The sequence below is a fragment of the Pseudochaenichthys georgianus genome, chromosome 10, assembly GCF_902827115.2.
Source record: "Pseudochaenichthys georgianus chromosome 10, fPseGeo1.2, whole genome shotgun sequence".
Classification (NCBI taxonomy): Eukaryota; Metazoa; Chordata; class Actinopteri; order Perciformes; family Channichthyidae; genus Pseudochaenichthys; species Pseudochaenichthys georgianus.
Window position 1 is genome coordinate 44,486,663 of NC_047512.1, and position 12,572 is coordinate 44,499,234.

Consider the following 12,572-nt stretch of genomic DNA (forward strand, 5'->3'; position numbering starts at 1 on the left):
GGAATGTCAAATCAGGTCAATTATTGTGGTCGAATATCACACATTTGTCTGGGCTTTCAATTATGTAAAGCATCTACACCTTCGATCTCAGAAAAATCGCCTACATAAAAACCAAAGAATACATTTCAAGCAGTACGTCTGACATTATAGCCTATTTATATTTATTTCAAAATGTATTGTAGCATTGTAATAATCCTTCAAGGGATCCCCTTTAAATACAAATGTACCAGTAACCTCTATGTTAATTGTAACTGCAAAGCGATACAGTTGTATTGCCTTTTTGTATCCTGAGAAGAGATAATCCCATATGTAATCTGTTTCTCCCCAAGCCTGCATAAATGTCATGTTCACATAATAAAGTTACAATAGACAATCTGAATGACGAACATGATATTAACCAACAAGCACCGAAAACACCTGTGAGGGGAGGAAGGATGACTGCTTGATAGTATTGGTGCAATGGCGCCCCCTAACGGTGCATACAAGGAACATTACAATATTAACTACTTGTGCAGACAGATATTATTCATAGAAAATACAATTGAACAGAATGAGAATGTTTTACATAACATAACGTGTAATGTGTCAGGGACTCAGGGTTGCCATGGCGCCTGATCTGTTGAGTTTCATAGATCACGTTAGGTCTATTAGAAATGAAGTTTGAATGAAAACACTAAAACAAGTTCAACAGAGACCAGCTGGTGCTACGGACCTCACTTTATCTGTTCTGGTGAGTAACCTATTCTGTCAAATGTATACATTTTATTTCAGTAAAAAAAACGTTTGAACGGTTTTCTCTGAATGTTTGTCATCAGTTTAAGTATTTTGGAATGTCAGTTTGTTTAGTTTCAGCCAACAGCCAGGCTGAGCTCTTTTTAACTTGTTGGTGAGTAAGCTTTAGTTAATATGTCAGTTTGTTATAAATGTAATCTGAATGTTTATTATTAAATTATCTAAATATGATTTCAGAATTGTGCTTACGCTAATATCTGTTTATTTACTTTTAGCTAACAACCAGACTGTAGGAAGATGGAGACTAACGTTCCTGAACAAGAGTTCGGAAACGGCCGGGGCCTAGTGAAGAAATGCCGGGATGCCGTGCTTCAAAACAGTTATCTCGGCTGTGGTCCTGGGTAGGTGATAAGAAACTACATAGCTATTTTACCAACTTTATTTTGTTTGGAAATCGAAGTAGCGTTATATAACGGTTAACGTCTATGTAGACACGGCATGTGCCGTTCAGGGGCAGAGACTGTGCACTGGAAAAATGCTGCCCGTAAATCAAGTTCAATTATAATAAAAATAAGGTGTTTTCACTTCCACTCTTTAACCTGCCAATATGGAAAGTGAACATTTGCTTGGGAAGATTTGTTGAACAATTATTTAGAACTATATTTTACCAGGATCAGGAAATGATTGGAAACGTTTTCGATGTTCTTGTGTTAGTGTTTCCAATAAAACTGTTTATTAAAATCAAGTAAGATTCATTTCTTGAAACAAGATGATCCATCTTTTACAAATACCACAGCAGCTTAAAAAAATTAAGTCTTATAGCAAGTGTAAAGACATATGACTAGATATTAGAACAGTTTTACTTGGCAAGATTTTAGTTCTTACAGTGTGTTACACATTTAAAGCTTTAGAAGTGGCTTTTTACTGAAATTAGAAACAAACCTTAAATGAAATAAAATAACAAATGTAAAACATATTTGAATGACAACATCAGTAAGATAAATCAAACTGTATAAAACACTGAGGAAATTGTTCTTTTCCCAAGGATTCCATTGCATAATCAAGTCATAACAATAACCTGTTACCAAGGCAACCACACCATCCTGTAACTAAATGAATCTGTAAAATAAATATAGTGGAGTAAAAAGTAAAACATTTGCTTCCAAATGTAGTAGAGTAGCAAATGGTCCTCTCCAGGTTAAATCTAATTCCAGTAGACCATTTAAATCATCACAGAGCTGATAAAAGAGTTGCCATGGTAATAATAACCCCATGTCAAATGTCTACCGCCCATTTAGTTTAACAAGAGACACTTTAATATTAAGATCATGGCATTCTGCTGATAGTATGACATTAGTACAGTTTATGAAGATACATCAGAAGTCATCATTAGCAGTTATGAATGAAGAACATGTAATCCATTTTGACATAACTGAGATGAACAGGTTAGAATGATTATATATATATTTTAGTGGTTTTACACATTTTACAGAATGTAATTTAATGAAAATGTTGCTCTATTGTTGCCGTTCCACTTTTAATGGTTTTTTCTTGCATACAGCAACATTTCTTGTTCAAGTGACTGACAATGTGTCAGATGGATCAATCCAGCGGACAGTCCAACAGCATTAGAACTGCAAAGTTGAATAGATATATTCGTTAGTTGTTGATTATTAAAATAATCGATTGTCTATTTTTTTTAAGAGAACAAATTGAACTTCTATGATTCCAGCTTCCTCAATGTGAATATGTACCGTGTGTCTTAACCACCCTATGACAATAAATCCAACATCTTCAGTTGTGGAGAAAACAAAACGGTTGCGGAGATAATCTTGGGCATTTTCAGGATGTTATGGACAATACAACTAATTCTTCAAGATAGTAACTGACAATAAAAAAAGTTACTTGTTGCAGACCTAGACGTCAATGCACAGCACTAGATTTTAAGAAATGTATACAATGTGTTCCAGCCATAAAATGAGCCAACGCCAAAACATACAAATTCAATCCAGTCAATATAAACATGGAAACAAAGATCAAGAAATAGGAATTCTATAATCATGTGACCTTTTTTAATTACATATAATTATTCAAGAGCTACTTTTAACCTGACTTTAACATAAGGTTTTAATGGTAATGGAGCTTTGTTGAAGAATTGAAAGTGCTCTACAAATGTCCCCCAAATGATTATGGATGGCTGAAGTGGTGAAAAGATGTATTATTGTATTACTAAATTGCGGTTCCCAGCTATTTAAACCTTTTCTTTACAACATTTCTAAAAAAAATCTCCGAAAATTGTCTCACAGGTATAACTGCGGGCTTGTTTCCCAAGTTCTACATCCACATCTCGGAGCACGACAAGCAGTACATCGGCTTCCCGGGAGAAATCCTCATGCAGATGGTTCAGCTGATGACCGTGCCTCTCCTTCTGACCAATCTGATCACAGGTAAGCCACAGCAGTATTTCTCACACTGTTAGCTCATCAAATAAGGTGAACAATTAAAAAATGTTGATTGCTATTTTTAAGACTACACCCATATTACACAATAATACACCCCTATACCACGTTAACCCAATATTACACCCACATTACACTGTTATTCGACCACACCATGTAGCAGCAAAGTTACACCCATTTCTCACCATAATTACACTGTTATTACACCCCTATTATAATATTATTACACCCATGATTAATTTAATTGAAATTAAACACATTTATTCACACCCATGTTAGACCATTATACATCTGTATTACATCCAGATTATACCCATGTTATACTGTTATTACACCGCTGTTTTATTAAACAGATACTACAGCCATGTAACACCAATATTACACCCATATGAGACTGTAATCATTACACTGTTATCACGCCCACTTTACACATGGACGCAACCTCTCAAATGACGGTATCCCACATGAGACAAAACACATGTCAGGGCTCAAAGGAACATGCTGCTCCTATAACCTTAATACCCTTCATTCAGGAGAGCGTAACTCGTGGTGAAGAGCTCCAGTGCCACAAGTCACAATTACAGCAGCATGGTACATGCTAGAACTAACACAAGTAGATGCCGATAAACCTACTTATTAATGTTAACCTAAAGTTTGCTCAAATCAGCCAACGTAAGCTACTGGTTAGATCAGACCAACGTTTAATGGATTGATCAATGGTGCATTTTTATTGCTCTGGAATTCTACTTTTTACTTGTCTGAGTAAAACATTATTATAACCTCCCCTTAAAATGTCAGAATTGTTGTTTAATGTTCAACAATCTTGATAGAAATACATCCTGCTTCTTTGATCTTTTGCAAAGGCTTATTCGTGTTTTGAAAGCTACAACATACAGTAGGCGTGTACTGCCCCTGTTCTCCTTCTTGCCATTCATTGGCACTGAGCCACCTTTATGACACGCGATCGCCTCCCAAATGACCTGAACGATTTCTGTGTTAGAAAGTAGTTCAGAATAAAATGGTCTACTGTGTTACTCTGTGGATTGTTCAGATTAAATGTACAATTGTTTCACGAAGAATGAGGTTCTGTTCTATTCTGGTAAAAACGTGTTATCATGTCCATATTTGACCTTCCATTAAAGACGTAGATATCCATTCATCCCATATGTTAGAATGAGAGGTGAATGAGGCTTTACTCCATTACAGGGATTCAGTTGGGTGTGGGGTGAGCCCTCAAGCTTTCCCAATACATATTCAAACCCCTCTTTGAAGGATCTGACCCAGAACTTCACCTATTTCATGAATTTCCTTATGCATGTACAGTTAAATCCTGTCATCTGTTTACGCTGTGGTATTTTTATAACACATATTATCATTTCCAAAGAAGAACTGTCATTTTTATGGAGAATCGGCCAGTTTTTAGACTCTAATACAGAGATGTCCTGCTTTTCTCGCTTCATATCATAGTCAAGTGAATAAGTGTGGGATTGACACGGACAAAACTAAACTTTTTAAAGACATCACCTTTGACTTTGATGAATATTTCACTTTTCTATGGCATTTTATAGATTAATCAATTGAGAAAATATTCAGATGAATCCATTTTCAAAATAATCTTTAGTTGCAGATTCATTTCAAAGAACTGAATACTGTCAGGTTTTGTATTTTTTTACTGTAATTAATAATAAAGTTTCTACCCGAGATGAACTTTTAGCCTTTGCCGTTTTGAATTCTCAGAATCAGAGTTCCTTTATTTGTCCCACAGAGGGGACATTTATAATTGTTACAGCAAAAGTATAGATAGAGACAAAGTAAAACACGTCATGCACATAAGATATAAGTTGTTGCCCAGAAGAAGAATTATAGCACTGATTAGTTGTGTATCATAGTTGGAGGTTATTGCTTTTGTATCAGATCATAGAGGGAAAAGAATGTTCATAAAGTTTGAACATTCCTGAAATGGACTTTCGAGGTTTAGCATTTAAAACAAGCCGTGATTATGTGAATAATACAATGTGTGACACCAATGGTTTCTATTGAGAGATGTCATACTTGATGTGCCTCTATCTTCCTCAGAGGTTTTAAATATCACTCCTGAACTGGAGTTGTTCATGACTTTAGCGTCCTGTTGCTCATGTTGTTGTTTCTTCCAGGTGCTTCTGGTTTTAAGGCTCAGAGTAATCGCTGGACGTGCAGCAGCATACTTCCTCTCAACCACTCTCATGTCTTTGTCCATCGGTAAGAGCAAGACTTTGGCTTCTTTTTATTCACATTTGCTGCACATGGCATTTGAAGTTTTCCTTTGCTTTTCACTTGAGCGTGTACATATGCAATTTAGAACTCACTCTGACCGTTGTAATACAGCTATATCAACAAGGTTACATATTGACTTATTTCCAGGTTTGGGAAGGTTACAATTACTAGTTACCTGTACAATTGTAATCAGAAGCCTAATCTGAGTATAAAATACAAAGGTAGTGGAGCCTGAAGCTTCTATTGGCTAGAGCTCCAACACATTGTACATGATAGGCTAAGGGGCAGGACATCTGAGTGGTTGACTAATCACAAGCGAGCCGGCCAGCTATCCAATCAGAGCAGACTGGGCTCTGGTTTCAGACAGAGGGTGAAAAGAGGTGCTGCAGCACATTAAAGCATGGAGACTGTTCGAGTAGAGGCAACACATAGGAATGTGAACATTAGCATAGCAAGGCCCCTTTAAAAAGCATGATGTTCAAACCTGCATATAGTATTGTGTTCAATGGAGCTGCTGGTGCTCTTTCTCACGTGAACGGGGTGTTTTGGATTCTCACGCTCCACCATGGATTCTGTGTGCAGGGATATTTCTGGTGATGATGTTCGAACCAGGAGACATTGAGCCCTTCTTCAATATTGACTCCTTGATGGACATCATAAGGTGAGAAGAACATTTCTGCTCTCCCTGCATATTCAGTTCAGCAAGGCTTTTAAGTCAGAAACAAACTCAAATCCATTCATCGTCTCCTTTAGTATTTCAGGTGTTCTTCAGTGCAGATCATGTGCAGCGAACTGGCCGTTATAGCAACACAAACAACTGACCGGGCGATGGAGGGGGTTTGAACCACCCTGAAACCTTGTTTTTCCTTTCTTTACTGGGGACAGCTTTGCCGCCATCATTCCAAAGTTCCATGCTCTCTGCTCATTTAAAAATGTATATATAAAAAGTATTGCATAGGGTTTTCCAATGGAGGAGACACCTGCCTTTAAATGGACTGTTCTCCTTTCTGCGGATTGATACGCCTCCACTTGTCCCTTGACTTGTCTGCTATCAAAAAGAGCAGACTGCTGGATGCCCAAATCAGATTCCAGTATTCAACCAAGTCATTGAATACAGAAGTGTTGCATAATGTCCTTGATTAAGACACAATTCCTTGGTTGTTTCACCATTTCCAAACATACTGATGGTGTGACTTGTCTTTTGTTCACAGGAACATGGCGCCTAAATGCCTGATTCAGGCTTGCTTCAGACAGGTATGCTTCAATTAGGACAAACTGCTCATTTGTATTATTAATGTTGCTAAACCTTTATTTATCTTTTGTAGTACGAGACTGATCGGTTGGAATATGAAATTGAATCGGATGAGTTCAATTCTAGCGTGGATACGGTAAAAAAATTCCTGGTCACTGTTGAAGTTTGTTTTTTGAAGTTTACATGAAAGACGTTGATGTTGATTCATGATCATTTTGCTATGTTTCTCTTTGTTACAGAATATGACAGAAATACGACGGTTGGTCAAATATGTCGATGGAACCAACATTTGGGCCTGATTGTGTGGGCTTTAATATTCCGCGTAATCTTGAACAGGATTGGAAAAGATGGGAAAGTCCTTGTAGATGTCTTTCAAGCCCTCAACGAGGCCACAAAATTAATTGTCGACATGATACTGAAGTAAGCTCGTACAACAAACCTTATGAAACGAGAAATACAGTTAAATTCCACTTCCCTTTCTGCTCAGTTTTAGTGTTACTTTTGCTTTTAGACCGTTTTTCAGGTTTTGGCGTCCAACGATATGAATCCATTATTATGTCGATTTATCATTTTCTTCAATGACAAAAACATAGCTGATTTCTTTTGAACTAATATCTACATATTTGTCATGTCATTGTTATCTTTCAGCTTCTTGCCAGTTGGAGTGCTGTCGAGTATGATAACGTGACAACTATCTTTCAAATTGGAAAGTTCATGGCACTGGTTATTATTGGGTATGTTCCACCTTTTTTGGTAAAAAGTAGTAGCCTTGCGTTAAATAATATATCAATCAGGTATTTAATGTACCCTCACTTGTAGCCTTAGCGAGTCATCAAGCTACAGTAAGCTAAAGCTACTGGTTATACGTAACCAGACCAAAACACACATGAGCAGCAGAAGGCAGCCATGCTCGCTCACTTCCTGAGACCCTGGGATTGCTGTCAGTCGTTTTAATACTCTTGCCCGGCAGCTGCGTTGTGTAGACAAACTGTGTCAGATGATTCCATATGAATTGTGCATTCATTGTGTGTTTCAGGCACAGAATTCACTCAACAATAGTTTTGCCTCTGACCTATTTCCTGTGTACGAGATGTAACCCCTATGACGTCATCAAGGAGGTTGTTCCCGCTTTAAAGCAGGCACTGGTCAGCTCGTCAAGGTGAGACGATGTACCACAGAGCTGACATTTCAACATTCATCATTAGATGTGCAAGCATATCTTTGAGATGTACATTTCTAATATGTTCACTAACGAAGCATGCATTGTGTGTCTCCCAGCGTGAACACACTACCACTCACTGCTCAATGTTGTGAGAGCCGACTCGTGATCCACAAAAGTGTCACTCGGTACATGCTGCCCATCGGGACCAACATGGATGGAACTGCCCTCTATGAGGTGGCCGCAGCCATCTTCATTACCCAGATCAACCACCTGAAGATCGGCCAGTTGATCGCTATTACGTAAGCCACTCAGAACCAGACCATCATCACCAGTTCAGAAGTGATAATATTTAGTGTGCAGGACATTGGAGTGAGAAGGAGCCTTGACAGGGTGCTTTGAATAAACCCTCAAGGGGCTTATTTAGCTATAATTCCCTGTTTGCTGAATTGTATCCTGCTCATCACATGTCGCTTGTTAGACGCTTTCATCCAAAGCGACTTACATACTCAATACTGTGCGCAATCCCCACGGGAGCACTTTGGGGTGACGTGTCTCAGGGACACAACGACATGCTGACTGCAGTGGGGTTTGAACCTGTGACCCCCTGAACACCAACGCACGACCCACTGCGTCACACGCCTCCCTGTATTACACGGCTTCTTACTAAATAAATCCATACTTTGATCCAAAATATTGCTTTCAACAGGTCATCAATTAAACAATTATTGTATTGTTTCCGCAAAATAAATATAGTCCATTATGCTGCATTTCCAGCCGTCACCAATCCAAGATTCAAGTGTCGTGCTTTCCACAAATATGAAATGATTGGTGTTTTGGAAAGAAGGAAGATGTATGTGCGTTACATTGACTTCTTTCTGCGGATCGGTATCACCGCACATGGTCCCTTGATCAGAGCAACGGTCTGCTATCAACAAAGAGTAGACTGCTGAATGTCAAAATGCACCAATCAGAATGCAGTGTCCAACTGAGCTTTTGTATCATATTGGTTAAAAGTGTACAAGATGAGACATCTAAAGGAATAGACTTGGTAGAGTTCTATGTGTCTGATCTGCAGGTTGAGTCAGGAGTGTGCAGCATAGGATCCTCAGGAGGAATGACCACGATGTTTGTTCTGATGGCCGTTGGTTTACCTGCCAAGGAAGCCGCCATTCTGGTGATTGTAGAATGGCTCCTGTACGTTTAACACAAGTCATGGAGAAATGACTGGAGCTGCCTTTTCTGTTTCTTGACTGGTGCACCAGTTACAAGTCATGCAATTCATATCTTGCTTAAGAAGAAGTACAAAAGTATGGGCATTAAAATATACTTGATTAACAAAAAGTAAAAGTACTTATTGGGCGATGTAGCTCAATTCAGAGCTACATCGCTTAAATATTGGATTGTGATTATTGATGCATTCACTTGTTTGTCACAGCTAGTAAACGTGGAGCTTATTTTAATTACTGTATATACTACTACTGAATATCTTAACCTTAAGATAATATATAATATCTATATAATTATATATCTTACTTTATTTATATTTCTTATTAGCGAATAATCAGAATCTGTAAAGTAACTAGTAATATATTTTGTTAGATAAATGCACAATATTGACTTATAAAATAAGAATAATCAAGTAAAGTACAAATACCCCAAAATCAAGTACATACTTGAGTAAATGTACTTCAACACATTATACCACTGGTTTTCTTGAAATGTTTATGCATGTTTTTTTTTGTTGTCCGAGCAAATTTGTCCTGACCGCTTTTAAACAGTCAATGGTCAGTTAAGATGTTACATTGCATTTAGCTGACGCTTTTATCCAAAGCGACTCACAATAAGTGCATTCGACCAGGAAGACACAACCTTGAAGAAAACAGAATCATAAAGTACATCAGGTTTCATAGAGCCAAGCATTTCAAGTGCTACTCAGCTGGCTTTAGAGAAGCCAGTCCTTTATTAGTATACAAGTGCTCTGTTAGCAGATATGTTACGTATTACCTCTTTTATGCTTTATGCGGAATGGTTCGCTAACCAGCTAACATTCTTTTGTCCTTTTGGTCGGCCAGCTGAAGTGCAAATGGATCAAAGAAACAAAAATAAATCAGAACATCTGCTCAACTTTCATGGTCTGTTGGTGTCTTTCAGAGACCGCTGCAACAGTGTTGTCAACGTCTTGGGAAACTGTATTGGCGTGGCAATCGTTCACGAGGTGTCAAAAGGACAACTGGGAGAAATGGACCAAGGACCGTCAACGCCAAGGTACACATCTATCTCGTCTTATTTGTTGGGTTTTGCCTTTACATTTGCAGAAAAGGTGAAGTAAAGACTTCCTTTAGTCCCGTGGCAGAGAGGAGCAGCAGGTTGAAAACCAAAGTATATCTTTTATTCTGCTGACCTCTTTGTGCTTTGCATGGCTAGGGTGCAGATCGTCGATGATGAGGAGCTCAGCCTGGATCAGGTCCTGGCTGAGTTCAGCCCAGAGGAGCACTGCCAGGACGAGGAAGACATGTTCAGCGCTCTGGAATATCAGGAGGGCTAAGATGACAACTACACTTGAGAAAGTTCACAAAAATCCCATTAAGTTGTTGTCATGATTATTTCGTACACATTTATTTCATGTTGTCTCAGTGTAGTAGTTATGCACATGGCACAGTTGTTAGTTTATCGAGTAAAGGTTTTTAAAACTGTATCAAGCAAGAGGTTTACTGTAGTTATTGCACGTAACAGATTAATGTATTTGAATTGAACTGGATCTATTTCAGTATTTATTGGTGAATAAAAATTAAAGAAGCTGTAGTCATGTATTTTAACTAGGGCTGTCAAACGATTAAAAATTAATTAATCACCATTCGAACTATGTCCAAAATATGCCATTTATTTATGTATATTGTTGGGAATGGAAAGATAAATGAAAGAAGGCGGATATATCCATTTAACATACAGTATCTATGTTTATTATAACATTGTTCTGCGTGTCAAAATGAAAGACAACCCACACACCTATCAATCATCAAACCGTGGGGTCTTAATTCATTACGTGTTGATTTATATCAACGGGGAGTACTTCAGGAAAGTCGACAGAGGGGGGGGGGGGCTAGTGGAGTACTCCGTGACCACAGAGTGTCAACGTTGTGATCAGCTGTTTTAGCGCAGTTCTCCAGTGAAGGGGGGGGGGTCTCCCTCCGCAGCCGGTTAGTGTAGTTTTGGCACAGTTCCGTTGTACAGACCGACGTTAACAGCAGCCCTGTCTGTGCACACGGAGACCGACTCTGTCGTCCGGTGATCTAACCGCCTTCTGGAAAAGCTTCACAAGTACGTCGGTACGCAAATGCGCTTTGTGACACAAGTGACGGTACGCACATACCCTGCGTACCAGTTATGTGCACCCCTGTACCAGAGCCATATTATTACTATTATATGGCTCTGCCCTGTACTACAGCAAGAGTATTCTCCGTCGGGACTTCCTGCAACAACACTACGCCGTTATCAAAGATGTTCTATTGAGAAGACGATCACTACGTGACAAAAGTTTTCAAAACCGTGGCTACTGAAATCAATCTTACTAACTGCTGTCGGTGCAATTTACTCCGCGCGAGTTGGCAGACTTTATTTTGCTTACTTTAACATCATTTTTCATGGTGGGGCTAAGCCATTTATTGGTATGGGTGTAGCCTACCCCAGCCATACGCTGGCGCTGCCGCTGGTGGCAGGTATGGGGCGGGCCATTCTGCACATGCGTTATATGCGTTAAATATTTTAACGCAATTAATTCAAAAAATTAATTACCGCCGTTAACGCGATAATTTTGACAGCATTAATTTTAATACCTAAAAAACATAATCACCATATTCATTGTCTATATATATATAATTTAAGCAAAATCTTATGTGGCTTATTCATGAGTCATATCGAATATTGCTCTAAAATGTGTTGTGGTTCTAGTCATAAATGAATTTGAATGTTAAAAAGTGCTTACATCTATAATTATACAGTGCTAAAAGAAGATTATAGCATTTAAAAATAAAAACATGTTTAAATTGCATTTTTACACATTAGCATCATAAAGTGTTTCCATCATCTCTTGGTAATGGTCTGCTAAACACGAATACACACACAACACACAAGGAAATGCCTTTATTGCTACAAAATAATATTTACAGCTTAGGTAGTGTTGAATTATTCAACAGGTTGGAAATGTAGAAAAGTTAAAAACAAAGTGTGTGAAGAAGCTGGGGGTGGGAATGGGACGGTCACTAATCCACGGGCAGCTCCTGGTGGTGGTGGATCTCTGGAGGGAAGTGACTGATCCCAGGTGGTTCACTGTTGAGCTCAGCGTACTCTACTGACCCCTGCTGACACAGAGCACCGCCTTTAACACCGTCACATCTGATTCATTTACTATGTTGGGGTCTTATTACAAAATCTACCTTAGTCTGAAATCTAATCTCAGTTAACGATGATTTCTCATGTTCAGGTTGATATTAGCATGTAGTGTCTCTACTGGGACATGTCTCCATGCTTTAATGTTCAAAAAGCTCTTCATTGTTCTCATACTGCCTCTTTTCAGAGATGTCCCGCCCCTTAGCCTATCACTTACAATGTGTTGGAGTGCTAGCCAATAGGAGCACAAATTCTCCTGAATAAGTTAAAACCTGAGTTTAAACTGTTTTCATCCATATTCTAACTGTTTAGCTGCTAATCCTAATTT

General features: G+C 38.5%; 1 protein-coding gene across 5 annotated transcripts; it reads left to right on the plus strand.

The window, feature by feature from the left end:
* The first annotated feature begins 619 nt into the window (after window positions 1-619).
* Window positions 620-10,458, plus strand: LOC117454222 (excitatory amino acid transporter 3-like). 5 transcript variants are annotated; one of them, XM_071204539.1, is made up of 12 exons: window positions 620-730; window positions 838-886; window positions 1,008-1,133; window positions 3,039-3,179; window positions 5,345-5,429; window positions 6,027-6,105; window positions 6,656-6,698; window positions 7,345-7,430; window positions 7,733-7,855; window positions 7,975-8,157; window positions 10,010-10,123; window positions 10,283-10,458. In XM_071204539.1, the coding sequence occupies exons 5-12, from the start codon at window positions 5,414-5,416 to the stop codon at window positions 10,401-10,403; spliced, it is 765 nt and encodes a 254-aa protein (XP_071060640.1). In that variant the 5' UTR covers window positions 620-730; window positions 838-886; window positions 1,008-1,133; window positions 3,039-3,179; window positions 5,345-5,413; the 3' UTR covers window positions 10,404-10,458. The 5 variants fall into 5 exon arrangements, with proteins under 5 accessions (XP_071060640.1, XP_071060641.1, XP_071060642.1 ...); XM_071204540.1 differs by having other exon boundaries at window positions 847-886; XM_071204541.1 differs by lacking the exon at window positions 838-886.
* Window positions 10,459-12,572: the final 2,114 nt, after the last annotated feature.

Excerpts from the sequence above, each read along its gene's own strand:
- LOC117454222 (XM_071204539.1), top strand. Across the intron at positions 6,106-6,655 it reads TCCTTGATGGACATCATAAG|GAACATGGCGCCTAAATGCC; the intron begins GTGAGAAGAACA and ends TTTTGTTCACAG. Across the intron at positions 10,124-10,282 it reads CAAGGACCGTCAACGCCAAG|GGTGCAGATCGTCGATGATG; the intron begins GTACACATCTAT and ends TTGCATGGCTAG.